Below are 19,165 nucleotides of genomic sequence, written 5' to 3' on the forward strand. Positions count from 1 at the left end.
AAAATATTCATATTAGCCTTTGTAGACTCCAATGTATTTGTATGTCATTTGGCTAAATTACCCGTGGTAATATAGGTACTATTGGCTGCTTGAGACTCACCCCATTGGCTCTGCTCATGGCCTGGTAGTAGATGCTGTAGCTCTTGGCCGGGGACATCGGGGATTCCAGAAACCTCCGTAGCTCTTGTTGTCTCCGACAGTGAAGGGCTGTACCACTGTGAGGCTGGATGGGGGCAGTTCGGCAGCGATGTAGTAGGGAGAGTCCAAGATAGAGGCATTGCGGAAGCTGACAGGGGCGGAGAAACACTCTGGGGCTTCGGAGGCGGAACGGCGGATCTTTGACTTGCGCTCCTCCTTCACAACAAGCTGGTAGGAGCTGGAAAGACATAAATACAGTTACATTAATACCTTCGACCAGACATATGAAGGAGAAATATGGGTTTTACTCACTGTTATTTAGGCGACATTATTTCCCAATTTGTCATTTCCATTTGGAGCACACATGTATAAGGTTGTAATATGCGTAGCACAGGTGGTCTTTGTTGGAGGCCATTGTCCTTTAAACTCTTAAACTGGTGAATTATTAATTAAATAAAACCTTTTTCACCTAAAAAGTGATTGGTTTGATCTGACGATTACACTTGTGCCCATTATCCAGATCCGAAAGAGCATTTATCTTTTAAAATATTTAATTTCCAAAGTGCTCACTAACCATTTGGCAATTAAAGCATTAGCAGAAGAGTGCTGAGGTTTGTAGAGAATTTGCAGAAAAATGCCAGATACACTTTAAAAAGGAGTGTGATTAATACCAAGGGTACTTTTTTTCCTAAATGGTAGATTTACTTTGGATTTAAAATTGAGATTTCTTTCTAACAAGGTACATGGCAGATAACTTTTTAGCGCTGACTCAGCATTAAATTATGAAGTAAAAGAAATATATGGCTACTGTGAGAGTGTGTATGAATGTGTGAGCGAGGAAGTGACAACCTCATGTTCATACACGTTTTCCATTCTCATGAATGAATTCTGATGTGTCTTTATTTGGTGTGTGTGTGTGTGTGTGTGTGTGTGTGTGTGTGTGTGTGTGTGTGTGTGTGTGTGTGTGTGTGTGTGTGTGTGTGTGTGTGTGTGTGTGTGTGTGTGTGTGTGTGTGTGTGTGTGTGTGTGTGTGTGTGTGTGTGTGTGTGGGCATGTGGCAGTATTTATATTTGTGCATACACAGTATTGTTGTGCTCTAGCAGGTGTGCTCATGTGTTTGTTCTAACAGGTAGAGGTGGATTGATATACTTATTAGTCCATGTGAGTGTGTTTTGGGGGGGGCTTTTGCATGTGTGTGTGTGTGTTTGTGTTTCCATTCCACTCTGAGAGGCTTCATGAATGGCTGAGGGCTCCTTTAGCGGTCAGGACAAACGCAGCGGCCCTCCACAATTACCTCCGTCCTCCACACCAAGAACTCACTTAACAATTATACGCAATTAGGGAAATGTATGTTTCTGTGAAGGGGGCCGCGGCCAATTATCCCTGGCTCCCGTTTGGCAGCTTTCATAGAAGATAATTGCTGATGACCAAAGATGAGTCTCTCTCTGTTTCTGTCTCTCTCTACTGTTTCTGCCTTTCTGTTGAAATATCCATTTCAAAGTAATGGCCTCTGAGGCTTCACAAAGGATGTTGTGTGTGTGTGTGTGTGTGTGTGTGTGTGTGTGTGTGTGTGTGTGTGTGTGTGTGTGTGTGTGTGTGTGTGTGTGTGTGTGTGTGTGTGTGTGTGTGTGTGTGTGTGTGTGTGTGTGTGTGTGTGTGTGTGTTATATATGGAATGGTTTTCAATACAGGTTATATTATGTCTTTCTTTGTGAGGACATATTGTAAATGAACATATTTTAAAGTAAGGGTATTTTAAAATTGAGAATGTTTATTGGTTAAGTCAAGACATGTCTGCCGATGTGTACTTCTAAATAGTTGTTGACAGTATAGTTGTGGCTTTGTTGTCTGAAGTGAAAAGGCTGGGGCCAGTGGATGCATTATATGATGGTAAAATACGTAAATGCATTATGTGTGTTGGTGTACAATCCTAATCTTGTATGTGTCTGGTCATTTTATTTCTAACGTGTAATGTAATGAGTTTGTGTTGATCACCTCTGTACATCAATATAAATCAGTTTAGTTTGTACTCTACGCGCAGCCATGTGTGATTGTGTGTACTTGTATGTCTATTTATGTTTTTTCTACGTGCAAATGTGTAAAGAAACCACAGGTGTTCTTAAAGAATGCCTTCTCGAAATTCATCCATTTCCTATACTTTTCTTATAAATGGAGAATTTAAAATGCACATTATTTTAAGTGAGCGTATACAAAAACGAGTGTTTTGGCAAAATTAGAAAATGTCTACTGATTTTGATTTCTTTGAAAGGCTGCTTGACATTGAATTTGTCGTAAGGTAAGGGGCCAATGGATACATTATATGATTAAAAACACATTTACGCAAGGAGTGTATTTGTGTACATGTGCAAGTCTGGTCCAGTGTTTGTTTCTTTGTGTGCAAACATAATTTAAACATGAAAGTGTTTGCTCATTACCTGTGTGTTGCTGTCTTCATCTGTGTAGTATGTTATTATAAAACATCTGCAGACATGTGCCTGCATGTTCTACTGTTAATGTAATGTACTTTGCATTTGTTCAACATGTGTTGACATCGAGTTAACCTTTACAGCTGTTTCCTCTGTGAATGTATGTGAATGCACATATGTATGCATCTGAGCATGTGTGCAAATGTGTGTATGTACATATGTGTGTGTGTCTCAACCCCAGCAGCTGCTCCTCATAGCTCAGCCATTTGTGTAAACATTCATCATGTAAGCTCCAATACTGGAGATGCTGTGATCTTCTCAGAATTAAGAAAAAAACTATTCCTGCAAAAAGCATTAGCTACTAACCAGATGCCTTTCCCATGCTGCCCCGTGATGCATCTGTTGGCACTTACAACATGTAATACTTGCACAAAATACACATAATAAGCAAACATGTAAAGGGGCTTATCTCAGGCTGATAAACACAAATATTTTGGACTGCGGCCCAATTCAACAAGAGTTATATTTGCCATATGTGTGTGTTACACGGCAAGATATGGAATGGGATTTACACAAATTAACACTAAAACTATTGACCCGCACACACATTAATCAAATCCCTTTCCCCAAGTCTAAATTGAAGTGATATATATTCTCCACACACCCTTGTCAAAGCTGTATTTCCCTAAAGGCAACGGCAGAATGATGTTCTCCCCTACACCAATGAAATGGATGAGATCACATGTTCAAAGCGAACTTTTAATTAAAAAACATGCAGGCTGAAAAAAATTGAAATGAGAGTGGAATAAATTAGCCGTGTGTCCATTTTAAAACAAAAGTGCAGTGGACTGGGACTTGAAGGATTAAGTACTGTAGCAGTCTGTGTTTTTAACTTTTTATCTAATTTCCTCACTCTTTTTCTTTCAAATGTAATTTATATCAAGGAGGAACCTGTGCTTTGTACTACCACTTCTGTAGATTTGACTGATAAGCACCTAATGCAATTTTGGATCATGATGAGTGGCTATTTATTAGACGACATATTACGCTCATTTTAGGGTTCCCTAACATTAGCGGTTGGAGAGAAGCTTTTAGAGGGAACCTGGGGTTTCATCCTTTGCAGACCATTTAAAGGTGGGGTATGTCATTTATTTCAGATACACTTTCTGTTATATTCCATGGAATGCTCTTAACGATAGCAATGAATACATTAAATGCTTTGACAATAAATACATACAAAAATGTCATCTGTGGAAGCCGTAGTACAGTAAAAAGCACGACCAATCATCTGAGCCGGCCCGGCTAAAATAACTGGATGGCCTACCTGCCTGTCAGCCTTCCATCTGTGCACAAACTTATCTCGTGCCCTCATTGGTCATGAGCGCGTTCGTGTGTGTTGGAGGAGGGGCTCTGTAAGGAAGTGGCATATTTTTTCCGGCTGTGTATTTTCAAATTCTAGCGCAATCCAGCTGCTTTCTCCAAAATTACCTACCCCACCTTTAAATGAACACAACCCTATATAACACACTGCAGGAAAGGGAAAACCCTAAAATGCAGAATAGGACCACTTGCAATGCAAATACACAAGGTGTTGTGTAGTCATTGTATGTCACTAATGGGTTTACGTGACGATCGCTATTGCATGTTTATGTGAAAATCCTCCTGATCTTTAACCATTAAAACTGTTTTTATCCCCTTTCTGCCAACAAGCTTTCCACAGGGCGCTTCAAGTCTTAAGGGACAGTATAACCAAAGTGTCCATCAGACATAGGAAGTACTTTCTGTTTTGAGTGTCCATCAAACTGTGGCTATAGCAACAACACGCAAGTGACTAACGGCAACAAGTGCCACGGCGAAATCTATAAAAAAGTGTCCCATTCTTTGAGAGCCTTTGCATACAAATTGGACTTATATGTGTGGGTGATTTTAATGGCTTTAAAAGAGGCCCTTGAGGAAGACAAGAGTAGGGAAAGTGGATGGAAATAGGGAAAAGAAAGTGAGGGCGGAGAGGAGAGGACAGAAAAGTTAAGGAGAGGAGAGGAGAGGAGTGGATAGGAGAGGAGAGGAGAGAAGCAGAGAAGGAGAGGAGGAGAGAAGAGAGGAGGAGAGAGGAGAAATTAAAAAGATGGAACAAAGTGAGTAGGAATACATTTAAGGGGAAAAAGGAGAAAGAAGATAATAGAGGGGAACGTGTAAATATAAATAAAAACAGAAGGAAATAAATCACGTGATGGGTGCTCCACGTGATTGGGCGGGCTTCAGCAGGATGGTGATGGTGGTCTCCGTCTCGTTCAGTGGAGCCTCGGACTCATACTCTGGCATCATGGGGGCTAATGGGGAAGGAAATACAATGACATTTGATAAATTAACATTTAAAAGCAATGTATTATGAACGTATTACTTACATTTTCAGAAAGTCACAAAGTATCATGAAACTTAACAAAAATAACATCATTGACTGTAGCTGAAGAATAGGATTGTTTAACATCAGTTGCGAAAAACTGTTAGAAACATAATGACCCTTCTCATTTCCCTCAACTTAACAGGTACCTTTCAAAAAAGGTATAGAAGGCATATAGACATGATATAACGTTAGTTTTATAAAAACTAAAGTGACCATTATGTCAAAGAGCAACATGGGAATGCAAAGGAGAAACAAGGGAAACAACATGTTAACCCCTGAGCCTGTTTTTCAGGCCTCAGGCTCGAAAATGACATTCCCAGAACAATTGACTATATCTTAACTTCTAAAAGGGTTACATTAATTATCTGTTTTCTCAAAGCAAGGTTAAACCTGTGAGTTGGATGTAGAAAAGTCAGAATCAATATAGATGTTTTTTTATTTTAAAGTAAATTCAGATTGAACATAGAAAAAAATGTAAATGATAATGTCCGTCCAAAAAAAACCATTACTTTTAGTGAGAACCACCCTCGAATGATGGGATAGTAGACTAAAAGCTTTAGGAATCCAAACTATGACATATGATAAGTACCCTGTATCAAGATTGATGCAAAACAAGTGACAAGTGACATTTGACCTTTTTAGAGAGATTTAGAAAGGAAACCACTTCTGGGGTCATTCGGGTGCATTTTCCATATCTCTGGCCCCCCTTGGTCGATTTTGATGATTGACATCTCTTTTGAACCGTTAGAGCCAATAGAATCGAGGGGAAGTTCCTAAAATCCATCTAAACATTACCCATTGGTGAATGAGTGATGCGTAGCCAGAATGCCCAAAACCGGAAGCTGTCATACACTCTCGTAGCAGCTAATATGAAATCTCCGTTATTGACATAAATATGAAGATGGATTATCAGTAATCATTTCAAAGGGACACAGACACATTGGATTAAACATTGGATTAACCTTCAGCAGCGTTTTTTATCGTTGTAATGCCATTGAACACAACTTTTGATCAGAACAACAGCAACGGTAAGACTTATTTTCTGATTTGGTCCTGTAATTGTTTTGTTGTTTTGTTGTTTGTTGTCATTTCGCCGCAAGTTCTGATCGCTCAGTTATGATACTTACATGTCTGGAATCTGTGGAATTTCAGCTTGCTAATCGATATCTTGTTTGTGCAGATACAATAAGTAATAAGGGTATTTTATTTGTAATATTATCTGATAGCTGAGTTTCTTCCCGTTAAGTGGATATGACACATTCATAGTTTATTAAATGTTAAGAAGCCATCAGACGCTGTTTCTTGCAAGATGTTGCATTTTGCCCCCGCCCGCGGGGTCGTGGGGTTTAATTGGTTGTAAGGACACATTTACCAGAAGTGATCTAAACATTTATATGTGAGGTAACACCAGTCTTTTTCTGGTTAGTTTATTTCAAAAATATGTTTACATGTCAAGGCAAATCATACCATATTATTTTGAGTCATTGGAAAATAAAAGGAGGATTTGTTTGCTACAAATGCCAAATCCTTGAGTTAATACCACATTTAAATAAAAATACAGACCAATATATTATATAAAACTTTAAAATTGCATCGATAAATCTGTTCTGGCACTGACCTTTTTGGTTATTTAGTTTTGTCATTATATCATCAAACTTGACAACAGTGATCCTATCTGGGGTATTTTAGTGACTCAAAGATGGATCTATGCTTCACTCAGAAGACATTCAATATGTTAATGTTCACATTTGTCATAAACTCGTAATGAAGGTGCAGCATTAGTGCCTGTCGGAGTAAAACATCAACACTTTCTCCCTGATTGGTGTGGCATTTAGGTTATTAACAGCCCAACCCCCCCCCCCCCCCCCCCTCGTGTGTATATCCATCTCTAACTGTCTGCATCATTTAATTGAAATACCTTCATCCTTCACCCTCTGAATGAGATAATGAAGATTGTGGATGACGTGGCATTTGGAGGGAGACGTCTCTGTTATGTGTGGAAGCGCCATGTTTTTGTTGCCTCTTAGCAACGTTAAGATTTGAAGGGAAGATGGAGGAATGGAGGCTCAGTGGAAAGGTCATGCTACAATCACTGTAGGTGCTGACAGATAGCAGTAATGACATGCTGATGACACACTCAGACCGCAGTCCTCCTCACACTGTCAGGATTCAGTGGTCAAACATTGACCACTGAGCGGTCAAACATTGACCACTGAGCAGTCCTCTTAAATTATTATATTACATTTACTAGTTACTTAAAAAAATTATGTAGTCTGTTCCCTAATCTACGTATTACAATATTAAAGTAACTTCATTACTTTCCTTTACTTTTGTACTGGAAAGGATAAGAGACACATGTGAATATCTTTTAGAGATTTGCTCAAAAGCAACTTTTTGTTTCTGAGATTAAAGTCAGAACAAAAATAATAATAATAATAATCACATTTGGTCAGGTCTCAAAGGAAAAAAAATGGCCAAAAATGCATTTGGCCCTTATCATATTCGGTAATGTTGCATTTCCTTAACATCAAACATTCAATAAATACATTGAACTTTTGACTCAAGACTCTGTTCACTCTGGTGAAATGTGTGAAAAGTAGTAATGCGAAAATGTATTTGAAATCTTCTAAAAAGGATTACTTTTTTAAATATCCCAATAATCTGATTACATCTTTGTGTGTATCTGTAGGGATATAATGACATTATCTCATGACATGTATTCCATTTCTTCCCGAGTCTTTCAGTGGTGTAGCTCAGTGGACAGTCTGGACTTCAGCACGGCTCATATTTGGGCTTAATTCACACATTTTCAGGAGCCATTAATATTTAGAAGATATATTTCCCTAATGGTTAAATGTGACATATGTAGCATTTATTTCACATATATACTGGTACAATTAGTGAAGAAGAAGTAGCCACAGAGCAGTTTCAGGACTGAATATGTTTAACTGGATTAATATGGAAATATGCAAGTTGAAAATATATTGTCTGCTCAGCAGAGATGTATGCCGTTACCTCTGTTTTATATCACAAGTCCTTTAAATCGAAAGACACTTGCAGTAATGTTATGAGATTATTGCACATGAAAGTGATAAACTCTCTTTGGATTATCAAAGGGAACAGATATCTGATGTTGTTGGGCTGAAAATACTTTTAAGTAACATGTTTGATATATAGATGCAGAAGTCGTGAAGTGCGCCTTCTCTAATAAAGTTGTACTTAGGATTGTATAAACTAGTACTTTTGGCAAAAAATATAAATAAAAAAAGCTGTATTGTATCTGCAAATGTATTGATACAAAAAAACTACAATAAGAAGAAACAATAATAAAAGACACCCTGTGAAGAAGATGCAATCGGATATGCCATTTAGGAATGGATTATTAGAGAAAGGTACATTTTAAAAGTGAGAAAAAGATAGGAAGAGAGACAGAGAGGAAGAAAGAGACTAGGAATAAGTGTCTGAAGGGTGAGTTAGAGAAATAAAGGGCAAAGAAGAAAAAGGTGAAGGGTTGTTATTTTGAATCAATCATTCTGTCATTTGAACAACAAGGAACACCCTTCACAAAATAATAGAGTCCTCTTGTTCCACAATGAAGAAATGCTTCAACATGGGCGGGGACTATTACAGTTCTTGACACCAAAGTTGAAGGTTTTTCTTTTCTTTGGAGGTGCCTTTGACATTTGCTATGTGCTGAGGCAGGTGACAACAGAGGGACACAAACGTAGTGGAACAAGTCAGACTAACAAAGACACAACCAACAAATAGACAGAAACTGACATACCAAGCCACCACCTGGCCAACACAACAAGCCTCCAGCGTCTCCTGTATCAGATGGTGTTGTTATAAGAAGCATGAGTGTGCCAAAATGTCTTGGTTTGATTTGAGAGCAAAGATCAAAGAAATGTCACCACCAAATAACGGACAGACAAATAACAAATGATTTACTGAATGATTTCACATCCAAGTGTTTGTACCTGCTATCTTGGTGCTGATGCGGGTGGTGACTGGTGGACCGAAGCCCTTGTTGGTGGAGGCTTTGAGGGTGAAGAAGTACGTGGTTCCTGGGTAGAGGCCTATGAACAGATGATGGGTCTCGTTCCTCAGCTTGAACACCCGTCCCCTCTGGGTTGTCAGATCAGCGCTGGGGTCAAATGAGCTCAAGGCCTTGTAGGTAATCTTTAGGAAAGAGGAGAAAAACAGTGTAATATATATTTAAGCTTAACTCTGTTTTGTGTAATACATTTACTTTTCTTCATTCCAGTGCATTTTAGTTTTGGTTTTGCAGAGTTCTGGATATGTTGGAGTTTATTGAGGAGGTTGGATGGTATGCCATAGAGCAGGGGTGGGGAACCTCCGGCCTCCGGGCCGTATACAGCATTTGGTACGGTCCTCGAAGTAATTTATAAACACACGCAAAAAAGAAAAAAATTAAAGAAATCTAGACCGCAAAAAAAATTAAACAAGCAAGTGCCTGTTTTTCCTGGCCAAGGTCAGGTTCCTTGAACACAACCCGAGCCTAACGTGTCATCACGTGGTATATCTCGTCTGACAGGGGTGCAGTTCTGACGGAGAGCACCAGAACACGACTCCAACACTTCACAAATTGCAGTAGGCCTACCCATAAGGAGCCGTACACATGCCACAGTTTTTGCGTGGCTCGGTGGCTGTGTCTTTAGTTGAAAGCCCAGTGGCGATCTGTTCATCTGTCATACTGATCATACAGTCAATAACTTTCTTGTTATTAGCATCTGGTTAGCTAGCTATGTTAACGAATATAAGAAGCTTTTTCTCCAACCAGTGAGGTAAAGGCACATCTTTATATGGTCATTATAGTTATAACAAAATAAGAGAATAAAGAAAACAGGTATAAAATAATATATGACAGTAAAACAAGTTGTTATTAATAAACAAGAATAAAGTTTAAAAGGGAGTGATTTGTAAAATATCCATAAAGAAAAAGAAATCTGCTTACAGTTCTGTTTCATATGGGTGTTGAGAGATGTATACATAGATCTCTTCATGTTGCTCTCAAAGTGCACCAGATTGACGCTTTTAACTTCAACATTTAAAAAAAACAATCTTCCCGGGTGAGGATGGACCCCCCCTAGAGGAGGTTTGGTCCCCCCCCCCCACTTAAATCATGTTCACATGGATAGGATACTAAATACATTTGCACACATCTTGTGTCCATATCTTTCTGTTTTGGTGGTCATGCCACAACCGTGCACGTGCATGCATGCATGAGTCATGGTGAGATATCTGGATCTGTGATTTTAGTATTTTTAAGCAGAGGTCAATCATTTGTACGGACCTCGGAGGATGTTGAAAAAATTGAAATGGCCCTTGAGAGGAAAAAGGTTCCCCACCCCTGCCATAGAGGATGCTATTGCAGTAGTCGAGTCGTGAAGTGATGAATGCATGAATCAGGGTTTCAGCAGCAGAGGAGGAGAGTGATGGGCGGAGACGGGCAATGTTTTTGAGGTGGAAAAAGGCGGTCCTGGTGATTTGATTTATGTGGTGGTTGAATTTGAGCTGACTGTCGAAAATGACTCTGAGGTCGTGGATGTGTGGCTGTCAATGGTGAAGTTGAAATTCTGGATGTCTTTGATACGGGATGGGGGGCCGATGATGATGATGTCTGATTTGGCACTGTTCAGTTGGAGATAGTTTGTTTGCATCCATGCTTTTATTTCTGAGAGACAGTTGGTGAGAGTGGAGTGTGTTGTGGGGGTGATGGTTTTTGTTGAGATATAAAGTTGGATGTCATCGGCGTAGCAGTGAAATTGAAGGTTGTGGCGACAAATTATTTTGCCAAGGGGGAGCATGTAAAGGATGAAGAGGAGGGGGCCAAGCACCGAACCCTGGGGGACGCCTTGGGACAGAGGAGCAGTGGAGGAGGTGCAGTTGTTGATGTTGATAAACTGATGTATGTCGGTAGGATTTCAGCCAGGAGAGTGCAGTGTCAGTGATGTTGAGTGATGATTCGAGGAGGGACAGCAGGATGGTGTGGTTGATGGTGTCGAATGCTGCGGTGAGGTCGAGGAGGATGAGGATGTTCAGGTTGCTGGAGTCAGAGGAGAGGAGGAGGTCGTTTGTGATTTTGAGAAGAGCTGTTTCGGTCCTGTGTTTTGATCGTAAACCGGATTGAAATAGCTCAAAGAGGTCATTGGAGCTGAGGTGGGATTTTAGTTGTGACGCAATGACACGTTCAAGTATTCTTAACAGAAAGGGGAGATTTCAGTTGGCCCGGAGGTTGGACATGATGTCAGCTGTGAGTCCAGGTCTTTTGAGAATGGGTGTGACAGCAGCCAGTTTGAGAGAGGGGGGAACTGATCCAGATCTAAGGGAGGAGTTAATGATGGTGGCGATGAGCTGGGAGATGGCAGGGAGGCTCTCTTTAACAAATTCGGAGGGCATTGGGTCAAGTGTGCAGGTGGAGTTAATTCCAGTCATGAAGTGGGACAGTTGCATGGGGGTCACAGGGGAGAAGTGGGACAGGGGCTGTGAGGTGAAGGGGGGGAGCCAGGAGGGGAGGTGGGGGGTGCTGATGAGGGTCTCAGATTGCTGTAAATGTTGCTGATTTTGGTTTGGAAAAACGAAAGGAAGGAGTTGCACTGTTCGGTGGTGAAGGACGAGGTGGCGTTGTCACAGGGTTTGAGAAGTTTGCTGATGGTAGAGAAGAGACGCTTGGGTTGCTGGAGCCAGACTGAATGAGTTGTGAGTAGTAATTAGACCGGGCTGCTTTGAGTGCATTACTGTACTGCTGGAGATAGTCTTTGTAGATTTGAAGATGGACTGTTAGTGTGGTTTTCTTGTGTTGGCATTCAAGTTGACGTTTCCTTGATTTCATTTGGCGGAGTTCGGGGGTATACCAGGGGGCAGAGTGTATGAAAGAGACATTTTTAGTTTTTGTGGGGGCCAGTTCATTGAGACAGAAGGAGAGGGTGCTGTTATAATAGTCCACAAGTTCAGATGGGTTTTCAGAAAGTGGGGGGGGGAGACAGACATCTTGCAGTGATTGCTGAAGGTAAGATGAATTTGAGGTTTCTGTAGGTTATTGTGCGTTTTTGCTTTTGGGCGGGGATGGGGATGTTGATGTCCATGATGATGGCCAGGTGATCAGAGACGTGGAGATTGAGGCTGGACAGATGATGGATGGTGAGACCAGTGGAGCAGACCAAGTCCAGGATGTGACCGCGGCTGTGTGTTGGGAAGTTGATGTGTTGAGAGAAGTTGCAGCAGTGAAGGGTTTCCTTAAATTCAGAGGCATATTTGCAGGTCGGGTGGTCAACATAAATGTTAAAATCACCTAAGAGGAGAACAGATGGGGATATGGCAGAAAGCTGAGTGAGAATGTCAGAGAGGTCAGAGAGAAAGGAGGGGTTTGGCTTCGGGGGACGGTAGATGATGGCTGTGACCAGGGGAGTGGGACCAGAGAGTTTAAAGATCCGGTGTTCAAATGAAGAAGCATTAGGGATGGGGATTATGGTAGCTTTTATTTCCTTTCTGATAATAGCAGCTATACCGCCACCCCGCCCTTGTGGGCAAGGTTTGTCAATGTATGTGAATCCTGCTGGAGTGATTTGATTTAAAGAAAAATAGTCCAGGAGCTTTTGCCATGTTTCGGTCAGATACAGAAAGTCCAGGTTATTGTCTTTAATGAATTCATTCAGAATGTGGCTTTTATTGTGGATGGAGCGTGTGTTGAGCAGGGCTGCTCTGAGGTGACGTTGCATTGGGGGGGGGTTGTGTGGACCGGGGGAGTGGAAGGAGATTGATATTTCACAAACTTTGTGCATAATATAGAATGTTTTTTTACAGTAGATCTTACAACCTGCTATAAACCTACTCTGTTATTGGCAACTTATAGTATAGTGTACAAAATGTAATGTTTCTTTAAGTTGTATGTGTTTTTAAGAAAGACTTGATTTGATATCTCACTCAACCATGTGACTCTGAAAAGAAGGAATAGTCTTTGTAGCAGCCCGTTAACATCCATGTTTGTGCGGCAGAGCACCACTAAAGCCATTCTTCTGCACTGAAAACATTCAAAGTGGTGCAATCAGTTATTATTGATCTGTAAAGTGCCATGAACAGTTGTTGTGGTCAACGTGTAGCAAGTTTCCTAACCCTAACCCTTACAACTTTGCCATTCATTTGCACTGTTGGTCAATCAATTCATTGTTAGGACTTTTGTGGACACAGTATTTTCCACAACTGATGGAAGAGAGTTGAGTGTGAACCAAAATAAGTTCAGGTTTAAAAGAATAATACCACAGTTACTCTTTATATCAGTAGTTTCATCAACAGCCAGAATGTTTCACAGTCGATAATTAAACTAGATGTCTAATAATCAGATTTTGAGACAGACTATGGGTCAAATGACTGCTCAGCTTTTGTATTACCTTTGGTCAATTGAACAATATTCATGTATTTCTGTGCAATATGATATCCATTTCATTTACGTTTTTTAAAACAAGTTTGACCTCCCAAACACCTCCTGTCTGATCTGACAAACTAATCGAACATCTGTTAAATGGTCATTTCAACAAAAATCTATTTTGGAGTTGAAGTGATGTTTGGCCCTTTGCTACAGGTCAGTGATTCACCACATGATCTCCACTTTGAGACTGGGACAAATTTAGTAAATCGACCCGTGGCCACTAAACTGGCAGAGGCACTTCAATAGTCAAAATAAAAATACAAGATATAAAAAGTGTGAAGGCAAGGTGAGAATGACTGAGGGAGGTAAGGAAAAATAATTGATAAAACAGAGACAGACAACATAAATGAACCAGAAGACAATCGCTGGAGCGGAAACCGCCACCAACGCAAAAGGAAAAAACAACTTCCAGGGCTATAGCCTCTGGATTGGCTCATGTTTTCTGCTGTTTGTCTTCCAGGTTAGATTTCTTGAGATAACAGAAAGTGAGGGCAACACTGACTGCAAACTAGGAGTTCCCAGAAGAAAACTTATCCACCTGCATGAGTGGAGCATCAATACGACTGTATGCTTACAAAAACAGAACATATCCAAAAACGACATCTCTTAATCTCAACCCCACCAATCTTATCCAAATGTATTGGTTATCATCTGGGATATTATAGCTAATAGATAGATGCACCCTTCTCTGGCCAGTCCACAAAGGCCAACCTGCCCCAGGATATATCTGAAGACAGTGTTTCCATTGATGGAATAACAAGTGTTTAAGATGGAGGTTTGTGTGAAATGGGTGTCTTGGAGGCTGGAGGTAATATGTGTGTGTACGGTAAGTGTGTGAATCTGTGACGGTGAGGCGGTGGGAGGAAGATCTCAGACTTCACACTCACGGACGTCTGGCGGCCCTCATCTCTCCATTAGCGGACTCAAATGGAAAGCACTGACAGCTGGGTGCCTTACTTTGACTAGGCCTGCAGGCTGAAGTGGTGATGTGCCAATGTGTCACTATGTGTGAGGGTGTGTTAGAGAGAGAGAAAGAAAGAAGAAGCAATAGGAAATCCAAAGTTGAAGATGGAAAGAAAAGAAAGACATGAATAAAGAAACTGGAGTGAGATACAGTGGAAACAAACCTCTATTGCACTAAATGTGGATTTTCTGGTTCCAGCAGGTATGGTAGTGGCCAGGAAACTTGTTTGATGTCTGATTTCAACACGTTCTCACTCCCAACCTGTCACACGTTGACGGACGGTCAGGGCCCCTCCCCGTCACTCTAATACGGACAGGGTACCCCTTGAGAGTCAGTTTTCAACGGGCAGGGCGTCCCATTGACCTTCACAGACCTCCCATAGCGTTGATAATAGATGCCATGAGAACGCTCCCCGACGGTCGTTTGTTATTGTCAATATTAATATAATAATTATTTATTTTTTAATAGTCACACTCGATTTCGCCGATTTTGTTGTTGCCCCAGCTGGTCGACACCTCTTTTAGCAGAAACAAAGGCTACATTAATGTATTACATCTATGTTAATCCATGTGTGTGGTTGTGGAATTAATGGACGTGCCGTCGTCCGTTACAAACTCTTCAACAACAACCCTAATTATATTTAAAAACATTTTAGAAGGCCTCACGAAATACTTTAATGCAAATTCAAATTTAAATCTGAAGGGTTGTGTGTAATGTGGTGATTATTATTCACCCAATGAATTATCATTCATCATGGGTTGGGGTATTGTTCCGCACGGACATTTTAGTTAACCGGATTTCCTGTTGATGTGAAATCCGAAAACATTTAAAAAAAAAAAAATAATACTTTATTCCGAGTTTGCTTGCTTTTCTCTTTGAAGGCCATCACATAACGGCATTGTAATACACAGTTCGGCTGCATTAAATATTACATATCTGCCGTAGTTTGCTATTTATAGAGCCCTGGTGAGAAGACTTCGAGACAAACAGGAAGAACTGCCGCCGAAACTGAATATGTGACGTGGATCATAAATATATCAGCACTTAAACAAAATCTTACATTTCTCTTCACAATATAAGTTTCCTTGACATAAAATCCAACAAGTTAATTATCAATACTAATTCGGCTGACTTTTATATTTGATCCAATCGGTATATTGGTGTACACCATAACGGTGCACAGCTGATAGAAAGGGACACCTGGTGGTTAAAGCACGTTATTGAAATGTATTATTTTTATTATTAGATATTAGGGATGTAACGATACCAAAAACTCACGGTACGATAATATCGCTTTAAAAAGTCCACGGTACGGTATTTATCGCGATATTGAATAATAAAGGGAAGAAAAAAAAAATTCATAATTTCTTTTTTTCAATAAAACATTTTTCTACTCGGAAAATGTTTTTCTATTACATAATCAATCTGATTTTTACAGCATTTTTGTAGGATAGCAGTATTTTAAAGTGTCAAAAACAAAGTGACAGTAACAGACTGGAACAAGAAAACCAGTGTTTTTGTACCTACTAGTACTACCAAACAAAGTAAGCATTTTCTTTATGCCACTGCATCTCACAAATAAACAAGGACATTTAATAATCAGACCCTGCAATAAAATAAATCAAGTTTCACTTTAGTTTTTCAAGTAACTCAACTCAAACTCACTAGTCACTCACTCAGCATCATCAGACAGGTTTTTAGGAATATGAGAATGTCCACATTTCCAGGTATTTATAAACTGGGATGTTTGGGCATTTACAATATCCCCTGCTCTGGAAAAAACTCTCTCGCTTGGTACTGATGTTGCTGGGACACCAGTGGTCGCGTTAACCGAATATTTTATTTAACAATGACGGAAAAATCTGAAAGCAGTCTGTCATTTTGACAGATTAGAACAAACTCGGAACAGCGCCAACGTTTCCCCAGAGCCAGGCTCTGGTGTTATGCCGGGTTATGCATGCCCTCCAAAAGGAAATGATATAGTTTCCAAACCGTACTTTGCCGTACAGATCAATACATGTCTGGGAGGTTTTGCTTTACGCTGTGCGCGTCCCGCGAGGTGCATGCACACACGGCATAACACCGCCCGTTGACAGTTCACGAGCATGCTCTATCGTGAACTGTTCAGACCCGACGGGTAATAAGGGATTATGACGGATATTTTACGATCCTGTCTGTCAAAATGACGGACAGCGAAAAGGTTTATTGACATGGCGAGATATAAATATATGGTTGGTACATGTCTCTAGGTGTGTAAATGTAGCCCTGTAAATACGATGTCCTTTTGTGTTATCTGTTGTTTTATTTTCATGTGGTAACCTACTTGCTGCCATGTTGGACAGGTCTCTATTGAAAAAGAGATCGATGATCTCAATGGGACCACCTGGTTAAATAAAGGGTTTTTAAAAAAAAAGGTTTTTAAAAAAAAATGATTTAAAAGAAATTTTAAAAAAAATTAAATCGCGGTAGATTTTGTCAGTCTCACGACGGTATTGGGAAGTTTATTTACCGCAATACCGCGATATTCGGTATATCGTTACATCCCTATTAGATATTAATAGGAGACACAGACGGACAAACTAATAAGGCTTTATTTAAACATTAAAGAATACTTTAGGTTAAGGTCTTATTTTGAATAAGAAAAAAGCTTTGGGGGTATAAATATTAAGCCTGACAAAGTACTAATATATTGCTTTCCTGCAATGTTAACTACTGCATGTTTAAGCACTTATTTTAACGGATATTATACATATGTATTATACTCTTATAAGATGTATGTAGATAGTATAAGAAATGTGCAGAATATGACAGTTTAATGTTGGAGGTATAGACACATATTGATAGATGTCTTGTAATGCACTGTTGAGGAACCTGCGACCCAGGTTTTTCATCTCCGACTTTGTCAGGTATTGAACAATCAATAAATAAAGAACACAGAATTATGAAATATAAAACACAGAATTTGTGTGATTATACTAAATGATTTACAAATAAACACCACTGCATATTAACAACTGTTACACATGCTGATGTAACACAAATGTTTCCAACTTGGGATCAATAAAGTATATCTTATCTTAAGATGATCGAAGGCTACTGCCATATTTGCCTCTGAACCTTGACAATTGCATGTTTCAGGCTTATCAAATAAGACCAGCTGTTAAATAAAGCTCTTCTGACCTTAGCTGTCATGTGGGTATATTAATGACGGGGTGGACCCATTCAAATCCAGTTTTGGACAGTCTGCCGTGGTTCCATCTAAGTGCTGTTCGACGCTCGGCGTAACCCTCGGAGCACACTCTCCAATCACAGAGCTTGAGGACTATCACGGGGTTTGTCAAGCGAAGCGGAGAGAATACTTACTTCCGCGTGTAAAATTCTCTAAAGCAACTACTATGAGCTGCTCCGACCCTCGGTCCGGACGGACTCCAACTTGTGTTTATTAATCAAACAAATAAATAAACACAAGGATAATTATGTGTTATTGTTGAGTAAATAACAGTGTTTGGTTTAGAAAATAATGCAAAATTAGAAGAAAAAAACGATGAAACAATACAGATTTCAGTTTTCTGAGCCCCTACTCTCCTCATAACTGACGGCAACAAAAGTCCTACATTATTCAATTAAAATAAAGAAGTAAAAACATTGATATTGAGTAAGAAAAAGGTTGATAAACGCTGTGAGAATGGATCTGTGGAGAGCATTTCGCCGCAATCCCAACTCCTCTATTACCAACGTTCAGGAAGCTCTATGCAAGTCAATGGGACGCCCTGCCCATTGAAAACTGAATCTCAAGGGGTACCCTGTCTGTAATTCCGTGACGGGGAAGGGCCCTGACCGACCGTCAACATATGACGAGTTGGGAGTGAGAACGTGTTGCTGATTTCACAGACGTTACATTCAAGTTTTGCATCAGTGGTGAATTATCTTTGCTAATAGATGTAATGTGTTTGTATTGTATTCATAGGAGCTATAAAACAGCTCAATGAGCATTTCAGTTCATTTCATTGCCTTAGGCTTTCGTTCATGTATCTTCTGACACTCATAAACCATTGCTTGGGGTATTTTGTTGGAAGTTATTCTGGATAACTTTGTGTTAGAGAACTTGAGGGCAATTCACAATAGCTGCCATTACAATGGCTGTCCTTCTTGCTAAAGGAATCTAAAGAGATCAAGGCCCCTAGTTGTACATGAGTGTATAGAGCTATGATGGGTATAGGGCAAACAAGATAAAGGAATCCATCAATAGAGAAGTCTTTATTCTCAAAGTGCATACATGAAAGATATTTGTCCTTAGGATTTGGAGCAGCTGAAGCTCATGCGGTCCTTGAGAAGGACAGTCGTGCCTTCCAGTATTTGTATGAAGGTGAGTTTTGGACAAAACAATTCAGCAAAAGTGAATTATGTAATGCAATCGGAGTGCAAAATGTTCAAAATAATTTCAAATTTGACGTCAATTGAAGCTGATACTTTAACGCACAACCAATCAGATTACGGCTGTATGAAGCGGCGTAAACTAGCAAAGGGTAACAGTTAGGGCTGCTCAATTAATCGTATTTTAATCGCAATTACGATTTTGGCTTGCAACGATTATGAAAACAACATAATCGAAATAAAACAATTATTTATTTTCATTTTTAAAATTATTTAATTTATTTTTCAGTTGAATTATACTTAAGGTTCAGGGTAATCAACTGTTAAAAACATACTGTTCACATTTCTTTTTTCAATAAATGGATGTTTTCAAAGTAAATGGTTAATCGTTTTTAATAATCTTGATATCAATTA

General features: G+C 39.8%; 1 protein-coding gene across 1 annotated transcript in view; it reads right to left on the reverse strand.

The window, feature by feature from the left end:
• The window catches only part of ptprt (protein tyrosine phosphatase receptor type T), a 452,551-nt gene that overhangs the window by 183,627 nt on the left and 249,759 nt on the right, over window positions 1-19,165 (reverse strand). The window contains 4 exon segments of the mRNA XM_079681220.1: window positions 101-162; window positions 165-376; window positions 4,791-4,893; window positions 8,945-9,146. Of these exon segments, the coding sequence (XP_079537346.1) occupies window positions 101-162; window positions 165-376; window positions 4,791-4,893; window positions 8,945-9,146 (579 nt within the window).

Source organism: Notothenia rossii, assembly GCF_949606895.1.
Source record: "Notothenia rossii genome assembly, chromosome: 5".
In the NCBI taxonomy this organism is placed as follows: domain Eukaryota; kingdom Metazoa; phylum Chordata; class Actinopteri; order Perciformes; family Nototheniidae; genus Notothenia; species Notothenia rossii.